The sequence below is a fragment of the Kryptolebias marmoratus genome, linkage group LG17 (genome assembly GCF_001649575.2).
Source record: "Kryptolebias marmoratus isolate JLee-2015 linkage group LG17, ASM164957v2, whole genome shotgun sequence".
In the NCBI taxonomy this organism is placed as follows: domain Eukaryota; kingdom Metazoa; phylum Chordata; class Actinopteri; order Cyprinodontiformes; family Rivulidae; genus Kryptolebias; species Kryptolebias marmoratus.
Window position 1 is genome coordinate 19,063,078 of NC_051446.1, and position 17,944 is coordinate 19,081,021.

Genomic DNA, 17,944 nt, shown 5'->3' on the forward strand with positions numbered 1-17,944 from the left:
GGAGAGCCACTGATCAAGAGCACTTTAAAGAATTACAAAAAAAGTAAAGAAAATATAAAGAAATAAAGAATGACTCAAGACGTTTGCACACTACTTTTATAAGGAAAAACTTTGACAAAATATTCACCACTTTAAGTTCACAAACAACAAAGTAAAGACTTTAAACACAATGAAACGGAGGTAAAATAAGTCAGAGTCACAACAGACTTCCTAAAATTCCTTCATTCCTCTTGGAGCTGTTTAGTGTATTTAATAAGAAGGTTGAAGTCAGAATCTGATTTTGGGCGTTAGTGTTGCTGAATTAGGGGAATGGAGACAAATTACATGACAGTTTCATGATTACTTGTATCATCTTATAGCACGCTGTCAAAAATATTATTTGTTACACAGAACACTGTGACTTTATTTACTTTGAGCTAAACTGTCAAGCAGCACTCTCCTTGATACCATCAACAAATGTGGAGTTTTAATGGCACGTCATTCGGGAGAATTTTTTTTTTTTACGAAAATATTCTCCAATATATGCTATGAAGAGAAAATAGGTTTTTTGTTAAGTCTCTCAAACGAATCCAAAGAGGATTTTATAAGTAAAAGTCCTATCTTACTGGGCTGAGGCTTGCTGGAGACTAGCTGCCGACTCAGAATTGTAGAAATGTGCAAATTTTCCTTGCAGTCTCACTGATTCCTGGCTGTTTGCTGACACAGAGCTCTGCGTCGGAGCGAATACTGAAGATTTCAAGCCATAAAACTGCAGGTGTCATCTGCTCTCTATACATGGCTGTTTAATGTAATCAGCCTGCAGTTAAGCAGTTTTTTTTAACCCCAAGACTCCAGGTAATACCCGCATGGACTCACTTTGTACCCACCTTGGCAGCCGCTCCTACGTTAATGATTTGATAGACTGGAGTACACTTTAGAAATGAGACGGGCGGATTTGGACCAGTTGTTAAATAATTATATGGCACCAGCATGGCTTTTAGGCCTGAATGTGTTTTCTGTCAGAGGAGAGCTCCTGCGCAGGTGTTAAAACACAGCTCAGGTGCTCGAGGGACCAGCTGGAGACGCCCCCTCCCCTTGTCGCGCGAACGCCGACCGCCAACCAGTCGCAGCCTTAACGCAGTTCTTGTGGAAACACATCTTTTTTTGGATTGGTTAAAACAAAATTATAAAGAAACATTTACAGAGGGACAGCAGATAAAACAAAGGCATCTTCCGAACTTAACCCCTGTGAGGCTCAGGCCACAAAAGCGTGAAATGGGTTAAGCTAGCAGCATATTCACTTTGTCAAGTCCAGTAACTTGCCATCAGGATCCAAAGAACCCTGATAGTTTGCCATCATGCAACAGCAGGACCAAATCTGATTCAACGTTTCCGCGAAGGAGAGAGGTATTGGCGAGTTTAAAATCTGGTACTCCTTTACCCGTCTGACAGCTCTTTTAGCGAGAGCAAGGAGCCTGTCAATAATCCGGGCTTTCAGATCCATCATTTCGATAGGACATCTGCGCTTTGAAGGAAACTTGAGGAGTTTGACCCCAGTATCTTCCAATAGCTTCTCAATGTCAAAGTCTTTGTCTGCTATGAGCTGGTCGCCCGGCTGAAGTAAGTCCAAAATCCCAGACACCCTGACCAGCTCCTCGTTGGACATGAAACCAGGGAACAACTTCGATGCAAAGGTGATGGAACCGCAGGGCGCGACTCCAATCAAAGCTCGATATCTGGTAACGTTCGTGTGACCTGACGGTTTTTCAGAGCAGACGGTATCCGTTCCTTGGTTCTCACACCCGATCTCTGTGCTTGCAACAATGACCCTCACATTGTGGCAGTGCTGCAGAAGTTTGAAAGGGATGGCTTGTCTAACCTGTATTTGTGTCATCCAGATTCCAATCGATCCCAACAAGAGGTACAAGTAGTTGGCCCAGGTGATTAAGATCTGATTCACTCTTGTGAGGCTCAGTCCGAACGTCCTTGCCAGCACTCCCTCCTTTTGGCCAAGGCTAAGGTGCATGCAAAACATAAAGAACTCATCGATGAGTGGAAGCTTGCGCTGGAGCCTTGAATCGAAGTCGTCCTCTTCTTTGACAAGTCCGCTCCTGCTCCAGTACACGAGCCTGGATGCGGTCGGTTCAATGGCCGTCCAAAACACAGAAAACACGCATTTGGATGGGAACCTGGTGAAATATCTGAAGTCGTCATCAGACACACACCACCTCTCCAGTAATGGTCGATAGAGGACGAGACTTGACACCACTTGCTTTATCTTCTGCACTTTTTCCAATGCCCCTTCAACTTCATCTAAATACAGAATAATAACACTTGTTAATAATCTCAGTTTTAAAAACTTCACATCCATCTCAAACACATTTGAATTTCGAGACTCTACTTTTTTTTTTTAAATCATTCACCCTTAGAATGGATATTAGTTTATATTTCATATCTTTTTTGTTACACATCTAGTACACAATCACAATAAAAAACACACAAAAACTGCATTTTAGGAGCCCCAAAAGGGTGTTATTTTTCAATAGGTTCCACAGTAGAAATAATATTGAAATTTAACTCTTGCATTTTTTGCGTAAACAGCCAAGACACGATCTTTTGAAAACGGTGATGTCAACGCGCCACCCTCTAATCCGACCTCATGTAAGCTTAACATGCATGCTCCATGCCTTGTTTCCTGTTTTTTGGTGTATTTCCTTGGCAGCGTTACAGCGCCACTTACAGACCTGGCATAGGTATTGTAGCATTTTGGGCTGTTTTCATTGTTCCAATTTAAATGAAGACATTTCTCGGAATGGTGCCGTGTTTATGAGGATATTTTTTTTTTAAAAACAACACACAAAAAAAGATATGGTCAGATACTTACTACAATGCCTTTTCCTAAATCCTTTAAAAATTCCCCTACTACCTTTATTAGCCTGTGATACTTTTAAATGAGTGAAAAAAAAAACAGATTAGGCATGAGGAGTTTTACAATTAAAGTGGCATGACAGAAACAAAACATCCTTAATGACAACAAAAAAACTTCAAATTTCCTTCATACAAAGAGATTACTTTTATAGCAGGGGTACTCCTTTCAACAGAACGCCAGACTAAATTAAATGTAGTGTTATGGCATTTTTTTTAAAGAGGTAAATTAGGGCAGGTTTATGTACAATTTAATTACATTTTGTCGCGCTGACGTATGGTGCGTTCGAGGAAACACCGGCGGGAACGCGGAGTCTACTCGCGTACGTGTATTCAGTTAGTAGACTCGTATAACCTTCCTGACCACGTTAAGAGTCACGGTAACATGCAGGATTGTTGTAGCTCAGCTGTAAATCACTCTTACCCGAAGGAGGCTGAGAACAGACGTAATCATGCTCCCGCAGAACGATAGCAGCCCTCTCCATGTTCGCAAAGGATCCGAGTTTACTTGAAACACTCTTTTCCATTTATGTGCTGCGACGCTCGCCTGCTCTCCAGTTATTCCACGGAAAACCGAGCGGGGACGGTCTGTGGCTTCAGATATTCCCGACAGGACTCTGGATAGGTCCAGATTCCATCCTCTGGGAAAAGTTCAGCACACACAGAACTAGCTCCCTTTCTTCCCAAACTTCGGGTCCTCCTTGCTCCTAGGAGCAGAATTCGGCGACTTCTGACGTTTTCACCGACGGGAAAATTATAAAACATTGCAAATTTGGCTTTTCCTGACTAGAATTTGTACCAAACGGCAGGCTACAGACTTGCCTGCCTCCAATAGAACCCGTGTTTTGCCGTTCATCCATGCGGAGTGAGAAGCTCTGCCTCCAGCGTAAAAAAACAGGAAATAGAACTGTGCCCTACTTCCGGTCTCTGTTGCGCCATGACACTTTTGTTTACACGCGTGAAAAAAAACATTATGAAAGGTTTTAAGTGTTAATTCAAATTCGTTTTGTTTTCTGTCTTGTTAGGACACTTTAGATCTATTTTTTTAATTTAAACAGAGCAATGAGTTAAACACAAGTTTAGCCACATATGGCCATTTCCCCCACTTTCCCACTTTCACATCTACAGCATGTAAACACAGACCTACTTGGTGGGTAACAGGCACATTTCCTGTCTTTTCAAGTCTCCAGTGTTTTCCAAAAGAAAACTTAAATTTCTTTGCATCTGCCAAACAAATAAATGACACCTCGGACAGTATACAGCTTAAATAATAATAATAATAATGACATGGTGCCATATTTTGCTCCCCCTACAATTTACACTTTAGTTTTAAGGTTTGGTTTATTAATAATCAAATTTACACAATTGTATGGGAATGATTGCCATAAACTGCAATAACTCTTGTACATAATGTTGAGCTACATCCAAATTTCATGAAAGTTTTTACTGCTTTCCTCATTTCTTCCCTGTGTTATTGCTGATTTTGAGCAATGGAGCTACTATTTAAAAAGCTTCAAGCTGGTTTATCTAGGCAGCATATTAATCTTTCATGTGGTAGTTAATGCACTCTCATGGCTTTTGCACAGAAGGGCAAAACGACCATAAATCCTTTAACTCAAAATGTATGCGTAACTCGGTAAATTCTCACCTTGTATTTCAATAAAACACCTGTGGGAGATGGACAGGAAATACTGTCTAGTCAGAGTTGGATGGAAACACACAGCGACACGTAGGAATCATCTGAATACATATTTATTAGATAAATATTAGGTTGTCACATCATCTAACTACATACAGTTCTGCAAGACTAAAAATCACAATTAGTTCCTTTATTTTCTGACCAGTTTAGAGTATGAAATGATTGTACATACAATGTACAAACATAGAGACAATGGCCACATTGCATGAATCACCGTAGATTGTAATAATTTTTTTCAACTGTTTATGATATCAAAAATTGTACAAACGTATGGATTTGGTTACAGTATTCTGGACCCCATTCCTTACCACCACAATTCTTCCTCACTTCCAAATGGTTGTCTTTGTAACCTTTCTTTATTGTTTTATTTGTTTTGTTTTTTATTAGCTTTAGCACCTCAAAGTATGCCGGTGAGACTAGAACACTTAGGCTAAATAGTAAAACACAGCTGTCCCAGTTTCCCTAACAAAAGAGGTGAAAGTATATTACAGAGGGGGGCAACAAAATGCTGAAATACCAACAGACACTAACTAACATGTTTCATTTTTCCATATTCAGCCACTTCCAGTAGAGGGGTTGCAAGCTTTTTTATTATCATTATTATCAAGAAGAAACAATGCACATTCCCAAGGAAAATGAATTAATTTCTGTTCACATGTCTCTATAATAATTTACATATATACAGACATCCTTGGAACGTTTAATAAGCCTCACCTTTAGCATCTTTTAGGCCAGACTCATCAACGTGCCCTTCCTCTCTAGGAGTTTTTCTTTCTTTTCTTTTGTTTTCTTTTTTTTTTTAATTTTTCATTATTTTTCTTAACAACATCCCCCAAAGAAATGGCCCTTTATTGTGATTGTGCAACTACACACTCGGGGTGCTGCATGAAACACCAAACTGGCTCTCTTGAAAGTACGAACAAACGATGAAATGACGACGACTTCCACGGGATGTCAACTTGGACAGAAAAGTAAAGAAGTGGCTGTGTGTTGTTAAAAAAAATGCAATCTCCCTGTGACCTGAAACATGTCGGCGCTCTGAGCTGAAACAAATAATATGTTTACAAAGAACGTTTAGATAAAACCACGCTGGTTAATAAAGCACAAGGCTAAAGTGATAAGAAATTGGATTTCTAGCCTTACAGATTAAAAGGAAAATGAAAACAGTACAAAATAATTTACCAAAAACAACAACAAAAAAGGGGATAAAAAGGTTTATGGTCTCATGCTTTTAAAAAAGCCACATTTCTATAACAAAAATATAAACAATATCATGGATTTCTTTAAAATATGGTTGTGATATATCTTACAAATACCACCTTGTATTGACAAGTAGCAACAGTAGTGATATTCATATAAATCAATAATTACACTGAAAGCCAGCTGATACCACCTCTTTTTAAAAGCCCCCACCGCTCAGATCAAACGTTTACAGAGATTCGTGACTTTTGATCAATACGTCTTAGCCTGGAAGAAAGTATTGTTTCAAACTGAGTCTGAGAACTGAAAATAAATGCGAAAGGATGAGCGGATGAAAAGGGACCGCGCAAGACAGACGATGATGAGGTGTGAAAAGTGACAAGAAAACAGAAGGGAGTAGCTTATGGGACGTTCAAACTGGATTCCTCAGGACAAGGAGGCGAGACAGCTGGTTCTAAAGTCAGATCTGGGAGCGTTTAGGTTGGACAACTAGTGATCAGAGGACAAACATCATTGAGATGATACAAAAATATTCACAATGATATTTACAGCACGATAGCATTTCTTAAAAAATAATACATTTGCATACTGAACAGCACTCTTCTCAAAAAGTGAAATTGAAAACAAATGTGGCAAAAAAAAGAAAGTTTGCACCAATACTGCTTTGAAAATCACTTCTTAAACAGCGGTGATGGATCAACAGTTTCCTGTCCGACCATCACTTCCCACCACACTATACACAAACACACACACACACACACACACACACACTCAGTCAAACATTCACAAGCATCCCCTCGCAGTCTTACACAGGACTGAGCAAAACACAAACAATTTCCATTCTCATCCCTCGAGCTTTGGTAAGCAGGTTCCCAAAAGATAAATGGATCGATTTAATTATGCAGCAACACGACAACGACAAAAAGGAAACAGAAGATTTAAAAACCAGTATTATCCCTTCAGTGTTAGTGTTAAATAAAATCAAAACTGTGTGGAAAACAACTGTCGGTAAACAACCGTTTTTTTTTTTCACCACTTTGGAACAGCACTAGACGAAGGCTTGGCACACATGCACTTTGTACACTACTCAAACAGCACATCGTTTCACAAGGAGAGAGATGCAGCTTTGCAGAAGTGCTGACAACAAGGCTCATGCAGAGCAGGTGACATGGAAGGAGACGCTGATGGAAGCAATAAACGTGGCAAGATCATCACAGGAACCCAAATCTCTCATGATGTAGTGTTCATAAAAAATAAAGAAAAGCACTCCTCTTTACAGGAGAGCCATAACTACGCAATGTGTAGAAGAGCAGATACGTTAATCTCATAAATGTTTTTTTTTTTTTTTGTTGTGGGAAAAATCCTCTCTGGTGCAAGAGTCAAACTTCACAAAAGGGATTAAAATACAAATGACAAAACTGGAAGCCGATCAGTTCCAAAAATTGTTCTAAAATGTTGGTTGCAAATTTCTAGAAAACATTTTGACATAAACTGATCTTGTTTTTTTTTTATTTTTATAAAGACTGTTTTTTTTTTTTCTTTTTGTCTTTTTGCAGTGCCAGAATTCTTCTTGTGCTTTTGAATAGATGCGTGGTGGACCAAACAGTGCGACTAACCAGACCAGTCAGGGAATGGAGCGATGACACCAGGAGGTTGTGGCCTCTCAGACTACAAAACATAACACACACTGGCCAGATGATTTTTTTTTTTAGTTATTTTTCAGCTTTATACAAGGAATTCCTTTTCTTTTCTTCAAAAGGAAACAAAAAACTTATTTTAAAAAATGCTACAACACATTCCTAATGAGCACACATACATGTGTGTGGTGTAAAAAAAAAAAAAAAGAAAATCAACTATAGCTGCACAGTCAAAGGTATCACCACAGGGTGGGAGGGTGTGGTAAATCAGGCAGATCCTGCCGTGTCTTTTGAGTTTTGAAAATCTTGGAGTTAATCTGCGCTGGCGAAGGAAAAATTGTACAAGAGGAAGAAGAGAAAAGGAGTGCATCTTTGTGTTTATCAAGTACTGAGTAACTGCCACGGTTTCTCAGGGAAGCTTCAGGCGATCAGAAAAGTTCATGTCTGAAATTGCCTTAGTTGCTTTCGAAGAGCGATAGAAGATCATCGTTGCTATTGCTGGGGAGGTCCGGGGGGTCCAGGTATGACAACAGTTCATCTGGGTTGGCGAGTTCAGGAAGAAGCTGGACGACAGGAACAGGGAGAGTGAATGTCAGTGTTAGCTTTACAAACTCCTTTCATTCTGACAAGTTTTGGCAGATCTTTCAGAACTTACATCTAACGATGGCTCAGGCATGTCCGACCCCGCTTGGCTGTCCAAACTGCTGGAGGGGTTGAAGGTCAGGTCGTTGTGGGGATGGCTGTTGGGGCCAGGCTGCTGCGGCTGCGGCTGCTGCTGCGGTTGCTGCTGTTGCTGTTGCTGGGGGGGTGGAGGTTGCCGCGAGGGCTGAGGAGGCCCGCTGTGGTGTAGCTGTGGCCCTGATTGGCTCCCAGGGTGCGGAGACGCATGTAAGCTCTGCTGCAGTGGACCATGCGTCTGGTCAGGGCCGGCAGAATGAGGTATCTGTGGAGACAGAGTGAAAAAATGAGTCAGAAAGGATCTCTAACCATTTTCTGATCCTTAAATTATGTTATTTTTTTAGGATTAGAGCTGCACAGTGCATGGAAAATTTGTTATAACTGCTTTAACAATGTGTGCAAAATCACTACAAGACTGTCACTGCCCTTGGAATATGTCAGGAAACTGGGAAAAAAAAAGCAAAAAGCGTCCCATTTCATATGATGCCTTTAAACAGCTTGTTTTATTTTCGTCATTCTGTTTACTCACCAAAATGAAATTAGATTTAGATACCCTGCCTAAAGTATAAAACTCAAACTTGTTTGTTAGTTCAGCAAAACTTCCACTCTTTGCTCAGTCTGATTTTGTCTGTGAACCTGGGTCCATATATAACCCTCAGTCTTTTTGTTTTACTAAGCTTCCATGCTGCAGGCTGTAGCATCACATTTCCACAGAAGGCATGATGTTCAAAGTATTGTAGGCTCATTTATTTTGATACAAAATACCTTGAATATCAGAGATTTTTGGGATATAAATCTCATTTAAAAAATTACATTCCTTTAAATTTCAACTTTATAGAGAAAAAAAGGAGAAAACACTTTGAATCTCATCACATGTTTAGAATAGCAGTATGTTTTTACTAAATGAAAATACCTTACATTTTAAAATTACTAGGATTTTTTTCATTTAGGTGCCAAGACAGAAAATGATTGCAATTTTTCCAACACATTTACAGACAGCGTAAACCAAGATGAAGAAATATTTAACAAATTTGCTATTTCATTTCCATACGCTGTTCACAGAGGGACTCACTGAGTCAGGCATGTTGTGCGACAGGGGCTTGTCTTGTGTCATCAGGCTGTTGGGCATGTCAGGTGGGTGAGACAGCTGGGGCCCATGCATGAAGTCGTTCATTGACGTACCACCCGGGGTGCTGTGGGGGAAGTCAAAGTTCCCGTGCCCTTGGTAACTGTTACCTGATCACAAAATAAAAACTGTAAATACTTGCATACATTTCCAGCAATTATTATATCTTTAGATGAAACAGTTTTGTACATTAGATTGTATTCTACCTTGGGTCCCATATTCACCGCCGTTGCCACCTTGACCAGAGGCCAGCGATGTGTACGGCGACGGTCCGGGTCCGAGCTGAGCGATCATATCCATCACATTGGGCATGATCATCTGACTGGGACTCATCGTCTTAAACCTCTTGGCCAGTGGTCCATCAGGATCCTCCTTGATGTGAATGTCAGATTTGATAGCAACCGGCCGCCAACTACACGTTGGGTCAATCGTGACTTCCTCAAACTCAGAGCTGGTGGAGTAAAGTTGGAATCAAACAGTTAAAATATAACAAAAGCGAGAGAAATTCCAAACTTCCTGAACTCAACTTACTTTTGAATGGCGTTCAGAATTCCCCACATGTACTGGTCCACTTCGAGTCCTTCTAACAACGCTGTTTTACTGAAGAATAGAGAAGAGAGAGACACGAGGGATTTAGAAGTCTTAAAATTGCAGATAGCAATGGTCAGTAGATAACAAGATCCGTCAGGTGCTTATAAAGAACGAACTTACTTGCATACAGGACATCGCCATGTCCCCCGCTCACAGTTCAGTTGTAAATATGATTCCAAATCAAAACACTGCATGAAAAATAAAAAATAAAAATACATATATAAATATTTTACACCTGTTTGACGGTAGATTTTTTTTTTTGGCTAATGTGAAGTTGTACAACCTGAACATGTTTGCAGTCATGGCCTCTCGCTGGAAGCTGTATTCGTCGGAAAGTGATTGGACATTTGAGGGAAACCTTGATGGCTGTCTGCTCCACGCCATCCTCTCCGTTCAGTGTGGCGTTCCCCGTCGACGCTGCGACGCTGCTGAAGTTCCTTTTGACTTTAGGGCCAAAGTAGAAGAGGAACGGCACGTAAAGCAAAGACTCTGGAAGAACTGGGACATTAAGGTGCGATCGGACAACTGAATACCTTTGGTGATGCAGTGCTCTGCAGGCAGCAGCCTCTTCTTCAGGAGGCCCTGAAGGACAGAGCGGACCGATGGCCTGTGTACCAGCTGCAGCACAAACAAGTGCGACTGTGGGAGGAAATAACACAGACACTATTACTGACATCCTCCCGAGGTACAGATTACAGCCTTACTTTATGTTTTATACTGTGGTGCAACACATAACATTAAAAAACACAATAACTATTTGGGTGCTATTTTAGCTTCTAGTTAGCTTTTTTTACTTTTAGCTAGCCTCTTGCTATTTTTAGCTTTTAACTAACATTTGTTGCTTTTAGCTAGACTTTTGTTACTTATGGGTTTTAGCTAATATTCTACTTCTTTTAGGTTTAATAACTCAGTTTCAGTCATTCAACACTCAGTATTCACACTGCATTTTCCCAGAAAATGCAATTTTTCTAGTTTTTGTTTCATTATTGTGATTTTTTTAAATTATTATTATTACTTTTATTTTCCTGGAAGCTGTTTTGAGTCTTTTTATTCATTTTGCAGATTGGTTTACTTACACAGCAGCAGGCGGTGACTGTGATCTGAATCGTGTTCCTTCCTGGCTGGCACACGTGTTTCAAGTGCAGGGGTTTGTGTGATGTTTTGTTGTCGCCGCGCTCGATCGTGAGCGGTGTGGCATTAACACTGACTTGGACCGATGCCGGCCAGTTGGTGTTCATCTGACGGTCTTCGTGGTGGTAGCACTTAAACTGCAACTCTAGGTCCGATCTGCACAAACCAAACATAAATTTGCATTTGTGACCGTTTTCTTAGAGAAATCTTTATATAAAGACTCTTGAATAGGGGAAGGTAGATATTTTTTTCAGCTAACTAATCTCCAGTTCCATAATTCTGTTTAAAAGCAGCATAAAAAAAGAAGTTCTGTTGGAATTGAGAGGCAACCGGCTGTTTCAAAAGCAGAGCTGTCCGCAGGAGGTAAATCATAATGTATCACATGCTGGTTCAGGGCATTATGTTTACCTCCACATGAGTGTTTGGTGCACAGAGGGCCGTAAGTGGAAGACATGGTTGCTGACAGCCAGGTTATGTTCTAGCCTGAAGGGCTCTAAGACGACCCCGTCTCGCACTGGGAACGTCAGGCGCAGCTCCTCGTTGTGGTTGGCTAAGAGCAAATATCACGTCATCAAAAACTTCAAAAGACTGAAGAATGTTTTTGCTTACGGCCTCAGATTTGTTTCAGACACTGACCTGGAGGGGGAGGGAGAGCAGTGATATTTGGTTTGATGTCAGGAGGGAAGGGTGGCTTCACATCCTGGTTTGGCGACAGGTATGGAGGGATGTTACTTCCTGGAGTCATGGGAGGGGTAGGGTTGCCTGGCACTGGGGAGTGGGGGTAGCTACCCACTGGTCTTGGAGGCTAAACAGAGGACAGTTGGATAGTAAATCAGATGTTCATTGAAGCTTAAAAAGCCCATTCAATAGTACAATGGATAGATGGTACAACTGGAATGAAATTGACTCACCCCATTCATATTACCCTGGCTGTATTGATATCCACTCCCAGAAAAGTTATTTGTTTGGCCATTGAAAGGTGGTTCTTGCTGTAGTTAAATTAGATTAGATCAAATTCTTAGTTATTATTTTCAAACAACAAAAAAATAAGAAGAACACAAATTGTGTTTTGGTTCAGTCAAAGTCCTTCTTACTGCACCTTATAGTACTGGCCCATGGGACCCCCGTGCGGTGGGTACTGCCCTTGGAGCTGCTGCCCTGGCATCCTTTGACCAGGGTAGTTGGGGGACGGCAGTGGCCTAGAGCCATTGGGTGTGGGGTACTGCCCCTGCTGGCTGGGGAACTGGTTGTTTGGTCCATACTGCTGCCCACCATAGTTTGGCTGTGGATGACAACATATCTTCAACATACAGAAAAGGAGCTAAATATTCCAACATGCGTTGAATCGTTAACTCACCTCCCCTGGATACGGTCTTTTCATGCCCTGCATACCCATGCCCTGAGGCCGGGGTCCTGTGTAGCCCTGCTGGGGCATTCTTTGTCCGTGGGCCCCAAAAGGCCCCATGCCTTGGCCCCTGGGTTGGTTCATTCCCATTGGGGGGCCACTCATGCTGGACGCATTCATTCCTGCACCCATGTTTCCGGGGAGAGATGGAGGGCCCCGGGGCCCAGGCTGGTTCATGAACTGACTGTTGTATGCCTGGTTTGGTCCCATCTGGAAAGAGGAACTCATCTAGAAAAATAAAACAAGTTTTATCAGCTAATACTGAAAGAATTGTACCTAAAGGTAAAAAGAATGAACATCAAAGATACTGGTAATTAGAGTGATCTGAACAGTTTTCTTTTCTTTTCTTCATGCTCCCAGTCTTACCGGTCCATATTGGTTCATGTCCTTGTTCTGGGTTTCCTGCAGGGCAGCCACAGTTGCAGTGGCAGTTGCAGTTGCAGTGGCAGCAGCTGCAGCAACTGCGGCTGCTGCAGCAGCAGCAGCAGGCTGGGTGAAATCTGAGGGAGGACGGGAGTTTGAAGGGATTCCCATCCCACCAGGTCCAGCGTTAGGCCCTCCAGGATAACTTTGAAGAGAAGCGGCACAATAATAATAAGACTTACAGCAAATTACTTAATAGGGAACATCAGTGCAATGAAAAGTCTCCTTTGTCTGCTTACTTGCCACCAAAGCCTCCTCCTCCAGGGTAGTTGGGTCGTCCGTACATACCCTGCTGTATGTAGCCCTGGTTTGAGTTGCCTTTGCTGGGGAACTGCTGTTGCGGACCTGGGAACTGAGGAGAGTTCATCCCCGGATTGTTACCAGACATACCCGAGCCTAAAGGATTACCCCCAGGGTTCATAGGATTGTTGTTGTTGGCCATGGGATTACCCAAAACCTGTTGAACACAAACACAAACTCAGGTAAATTTAATTTGTGGTCTAATGTTTTATGGGAAACTGTACATTTTCCCGATAATTGCCAATAATCTTCGGGACAAAATAATTACTAAAGCACACACACAAAGTTATTACTTTTACAAGACAAATAATGACTTAAGTTAAGGCATTTTAGTTGCATTTTTAGTTGTAGAATAAAATTGTGAAATTAGTTCTCAATCCTGACTGATGCAAGTCAGTCAGATAGACTTTTCATCCCTCTGACAGGTGCAGGACCCCACCTGGCTCTGTGATGTGTTGGTCACGCCCCAGACAGTGGTCACCACAGACACTGAACCTGGAGGCTGATTGGTGTTTTGTTGCCATGGAACTGAGTCGTAAGGAAAAGACCCATCTCTGTAGAGAAAAGGGCAGAAACACATCATGAAGACAACAAAATTCTCGGTGACAAAGCACATATACATTCAATAATTAGGATTTTTTTTATTATTCTTCAGACACAGTTCATCACTAATGACTCTGCTGTAAGTAGTTAGTCTAGCAGTTTGTCTCACTGCGAATCCATAAGGTACACTGGGCTTCACTTGAGGAATAAAGGCTTTCCCCATCGGCCTGATCTGTCTGTTCACACACACACACACACACATGCTGCACACAGCAGTGTGAACACTGACCCATGTGAGAGGCCGGGCTTCATGGAGCTCATCGGGGGCTGCATGGGCACTTTTCCTGGAGGCTCGTTCTGCCTGTTCTTCTGGTGACGGAGGAGGAGGAGGCGTCCCAGTTCCTCACACCACGAAGACAGAAGGGCTGAAAGGAGCAAAAGAAGAGAGTATATCAATGTTGTTCATCACCTGTTAGGATTTCCCTTTGTAGGAAAATGCCCTCTGCACAACCACTTCAAACATATAAGGAATGAAGATTGGGAAAGAGGGCAGATAAAACAAGACAGTGATAGAAAGCTTCAAAGTGAAATTAGACCAAAACATTGACTGATTTAAATTTGCAAAGTGTACTGATTAAGTTCCAACAGTCTATTAGCATTGGTTGACCTTAATGAGGACTTAATCACATGCAGAACTTGCAATGACCAGAGAAGATACATTTTTTGACAGGATTGGGCCTAGATTCTTTTCAGTTGCAAAAACTGTCAAGTAATTGCATGCATTAAGACACAGTCTGCTAATATGATGTTTTCTGTTTGTCTGTCTTGACCATTGTGCTTAAACTCAAACTATCTTCTTTTTTGAAAGAAAGAAAAGGATGCTCCAAATTTACACATTATAGTTTAACATATCTGCATGTTGTCCCTGTGCACACGTGGGTTTACTCCGGGTACTCCGGTTTCCTCCCACAGACCAAAAACATGCATGTTAGGTTAACTGATGACTCTAAAATTGTCCTTAGGTGTGAGTGAGAGTGTGAATGGTTGTTTGTCTCGTTAGTCTCTATGTGGCCCTGTGATGGACTTGCGACTTGTCCAGGGTGTCCCCTGGCAACAGCTCCCCGCGATCCGAAATGGAGAAGCGGGTAAAGAAAATGGATGGATGGATGGATGGATGGATGGATGGATGGATGGAGTTTAACATATCTGCCTAAAATCTGCATGTCAGTACTGTTCATGGCCACTAGAGTTCACTCTGAGCAAGCAGATGGACTCTAGTGGTCCTCCACACCTACCTACCGCTTAGTTCGACAGCCACCACAGAGCATGTTTGATCAAATCATATGCTTTTCATCTGCAGTGCATGTTTATGCACTGTGCACAGGCTACAAAAGACTCGCTTCTACCTGTCCTCTCCTTCTCACTTGCTCTGTTTGTGGCATCAGAGGAGAAAGGGAATGTGGGTTCCATCAAAGAGGAGGGCAGCCACCTCTTCTTATGATTCACAGCACTTCTAGGGCTGAGCAAGGAGCCAGAGGGGTGGGTGGGTGAGACAGAGCGCTCAGTGATTTCAGCTGCAATTTCAGCTGCAGGGGGAAAAAAAGCCACGTCAATATGACAGCAGACAGTGCAGGCTGTCTTCGCAGGCAGATCCACCCTGAATGCCACATGGAAGTATAGGCTGCCTTGTACATATTATACACACAATAAAAAAAAAGGTAAAGCAAGTCATCAGCAGAGGAGACAGCAGGCTAATGGGGCTGATAGTAGGGCTGAACAAACAAAAGCTTCTGGCTGCCTCACAATCATGGAAACCCAGAGATGTGGCCACACATGGCTGCTTGCGAACAGAGCGCACACTTAATGACACTGCACTAGCACAAATAAACAGGGGCACAAGATGTCCTCTGAGTGTGGCGAATTTCCGAGGACTCTGCCGAATTTCTGCATTGACACACACACACACAAGAGCACTGCACCCCAAAAGGCACCTCCTATCCTTTCATTTGAACACCGAGCACACCAGCCTCGCTCTGTGTAAAGACGAGGGCTGGAATACAAAAGAAGTGTACAGATGGTGCCAGCAGTCTCCCTCCTCTCCCCTCCCACCCCTTTAAAAGCAGCACGGGGCTCAGGCACAGAGGCAGCTGGGTTTTTCCTCCTTCCCATCCTGCTCATGCTCCCTCGCTTTCTCTCTCCTCCTCCTCCCGCCTGTTCTTGGCGAGGCAGGTGCCAGGAGACAGGCTGTGCAGCTCCTCCAGAGAATTGAGCTGACTTTAACACGGCTCCGCGTTGGTTGACAGAAAAGGCCGCTCAGGTGAACTCCAACTTGAAACATCACACTTGCAGGTAAATGCTCAGATTTGCAAGTTCCTTTGAATTAAACACAACAGTGGCTAATAGATTTGTGAGTTGCACGGCTATGCGAGAATGTCCTGCAGCATCCTCCCTCTCCTTGGACCTCCTTCTTATAGAGAGAGTTTTCAATTCAAGAGTCTGGCAACTAGCCAGCATGTTACAAATCAATTAGGTCCAATTATTCTCTTCCAACAAAGGGTAACTTGCACTTCTTCATGTTGATAAACATGTCTCCCCAATTTATCCCCTCATAACGCCATCGTGAGGGTGTCTGGCTAAGCGGACAGTATCCTCATCCTATAACTGATATCAGCAGCTGCAGGGCAAAACCAAGCAGAGCAAAGAAATGTCAATACATCGACTGTCTGAGAAAAACGGAGGAAGCTCCAGCGCCACCAGTTAAAGAAGAATTATTCTACCCCACTATTATATAAAAGTCTTATCGCCACTCAGAGTTACCACCTCCAAAGAGCACCTGCTTGTTTAAAAAGCAGCTCTGTCACTGACTCAGAGGATAACTTGAAAGTTTCACACGACAAGAGGAGGAGCAGCGAATCTGTTCCTCGTCCTCTTTCTACACCAAAACAAGTCTTAGGGACAGTCCAGATGATGAACAAAAAAAGGATTACTGTTTCTCTTCTCCTCGCATCCCACAGACAACACTTCAATGGACTCATCTGGCTCCCTTTAACAACCCAAACTGAAGATAATTGCCTCAGGTGTAGGGCTTCCAAATCTCAGTCTGGATTAATTCAAATTGGCATTTCTTTTATTTTTTCGCTACCAAGCATCTTTCCACCATGTTTTCATTGGTCCCCCTTGTGGCAACTAGTCCATTTATTCCAAAAGGAGATGGGGCTGTCCTGTTTGCTTGGTAGATAGTCCCAGGGGCCCAGCTGAGTCTGAAACCTATTGATATTCTGGTGCTCAGCTGTCCAGCCTGATGGTCAATGGTGGCGAATAGCGGTAAACGCATCTGCTGGGACTAGATGGGTGGTTCAGTAGCTCGACCTGCAGCTTCTAGCTTTGTGTGCTGTCATAAAGCCCCGGGGAGACATGACAAATTACACGGACTGGATCTCTGACAGTCATTCAATGCTCTGTCCCCCCCCATCCTTCTACAGATAAGCGGAAGAAAGATAAACAGTCCTGAGATTTGATTTTGGCCAAGTCTTTTGCTTTTCACATGACTGTTTACATACATCTAATTCCTAAAAGTGATTGGCCTACGTGGACTACACTGGAAACCATAACATTTACAGTTTTAAAACCAATGAACATAAAATAAGTCTTTACCCCAAAATCCACTGAGTCATGCAGACGGTATGATCTTCAGCTAATATTTCATGCTCCAAACTTCTATGGTTCTAAAGCCTTTGTTAACAAACTAGGTTGAAAAAACATTAAATAAATTTAAGAATACTAAAGTCTTGGACTTTGTTGACACACCTGGTGTTATTTATTCAATTTTAGGGTCAACTGACTACAGTTTTCAACTAAAGGGTTCATATTTTTTCACCCCAGTCCAATAGGTGGCGATAATGCATTGGTTTTTAAACTGTTTAAGAAGTTCAAGTGATTTTGTCTTTGTTCTTTAAAAAAAAAAAAAACTTTATTCAACCATGGAAAACCCTTGAGGTTTTTCCTCTGCTCCTCTGCTTGTGGTCTAACTTGTAGTTTTCTGTCTGTTGTGTCTTTAATTGCACCTTTTGAATGACAGTTTTATCATGGAACATGCTCACGGCCATTTTTCTTACTGTCCTTTCAAAGTAACTCAGGAAGTGTTAACAGCCTTACTGTAGTAAATATAGCAGGATAGTATTGTTACTGTAGTCACATTATTGATAAAACCCTAGTGGACGTTTCCTGTATCATCTAAACAGAACACGACATATAAATTGGTTATGTATTTCATTCAGAATGGGGGTGGGGGGTGGGCAGTCATCGCA

General features: G+C 42.2%; 2 protein-coding genes across 3 annotated transcripts in view; both read right to left on the reverse strand.

The window, feature by feature from the left end:
• Positions 1-437: 437 nt before the first annotated feature.
• On the reverse strand, positions 438-3,817 carry LOC108247086. The gene is made up of 2 exons (XM_017434970.3): positions 3,329-3,817; positions 438-2,292 (listed from the first exon to the last, which is right to left on the reverse strand). Exons 1-2 carry the CDS (start codon positions 3,429-3,431, stop codon positions 1,277-1,279), a joined length of 1,119 nt encoding a protein of 372 aa, XP_017290459.1. The 5' UTR covers positions 3,432-3,817; the 3' UTR covers positions 438-1,276.
• Positions 3,818-4,640: 823 nt separating this feature from the next.
• The window catches only part of LOC108249009 (zinc finger MIZ domain-containing protein 1), a 110,330-nt gene continuing 97,026 nt past the window's right edge, over positions 4,641-17,944 (reverse strand). Inside the window, exons 6-23 of one of the 2 annotated variants that reach the window (XM_017438136.3) lie at positions 13,927-14,062; positions 13,534-13,648; positions 13,034-13,251; positions 12,738-12,939; positions 12,324-12,599; positions 12,066-12,227; positions 11,878-11,955; positions 11,603-11,771; positions 11,375-11,516; positions 10,912-11,122; positions 10,369-10,474; positions 10,119-10,279; positions 9,956-10,023; positions 9,776-9,844; positions 9,451-9,695; positions 9,191-9,354; positions 8,096-8,383; positions 4,641-8,003 (exon numbers count right to left, since the gene is read on the reverse strand). In XM_017438136.3, the coding sequence (XP_017293625.1) occupies positions 7,896-8,003; positions 8,096-8,383; positions 9,191-9,354; positions 9,451-9,695; positions 9,776-9,844; positions 9,956-10,023; positions 10,119-10,279; positions 10,369-10,474; positions 10,912-11,122; positions 11,375-11,516; positions 11,603-11,771; positions 11,878-11,955; positions 12,066-12,227; positions 12,324-12,599; positions 12,738-12,939; positions 13,034-13,251; positions 13,534-13,648; positions 13,927-14,062 (2,918 nt within the window). In that variant the 3' untranslated portion in view covers positions 4,641-7,895. Of the gene's footprint in view, positions 8,004-8,095; positions 8,384-9,190; positions 9,355-9,450; positions 9,696-9,775; positions 9,845-9,955; positions 10,024-10,118; positions 10,280-10,368; positions 10,475-10,911; positions 11,123-11,374; positions 11,517-11,602; positions 11,772-11,877; positions 11,956-12,065; positions 12,249-12,323; positions 12,600-12,737; positions 12,940-13,033; positions 13,252-13,533; positions 13,649-13,926; positions 14,063-17,944 lie in introns of both variants that reach the window. The other variant, XM_017438126.3, reaches the window with a different exon arrangement.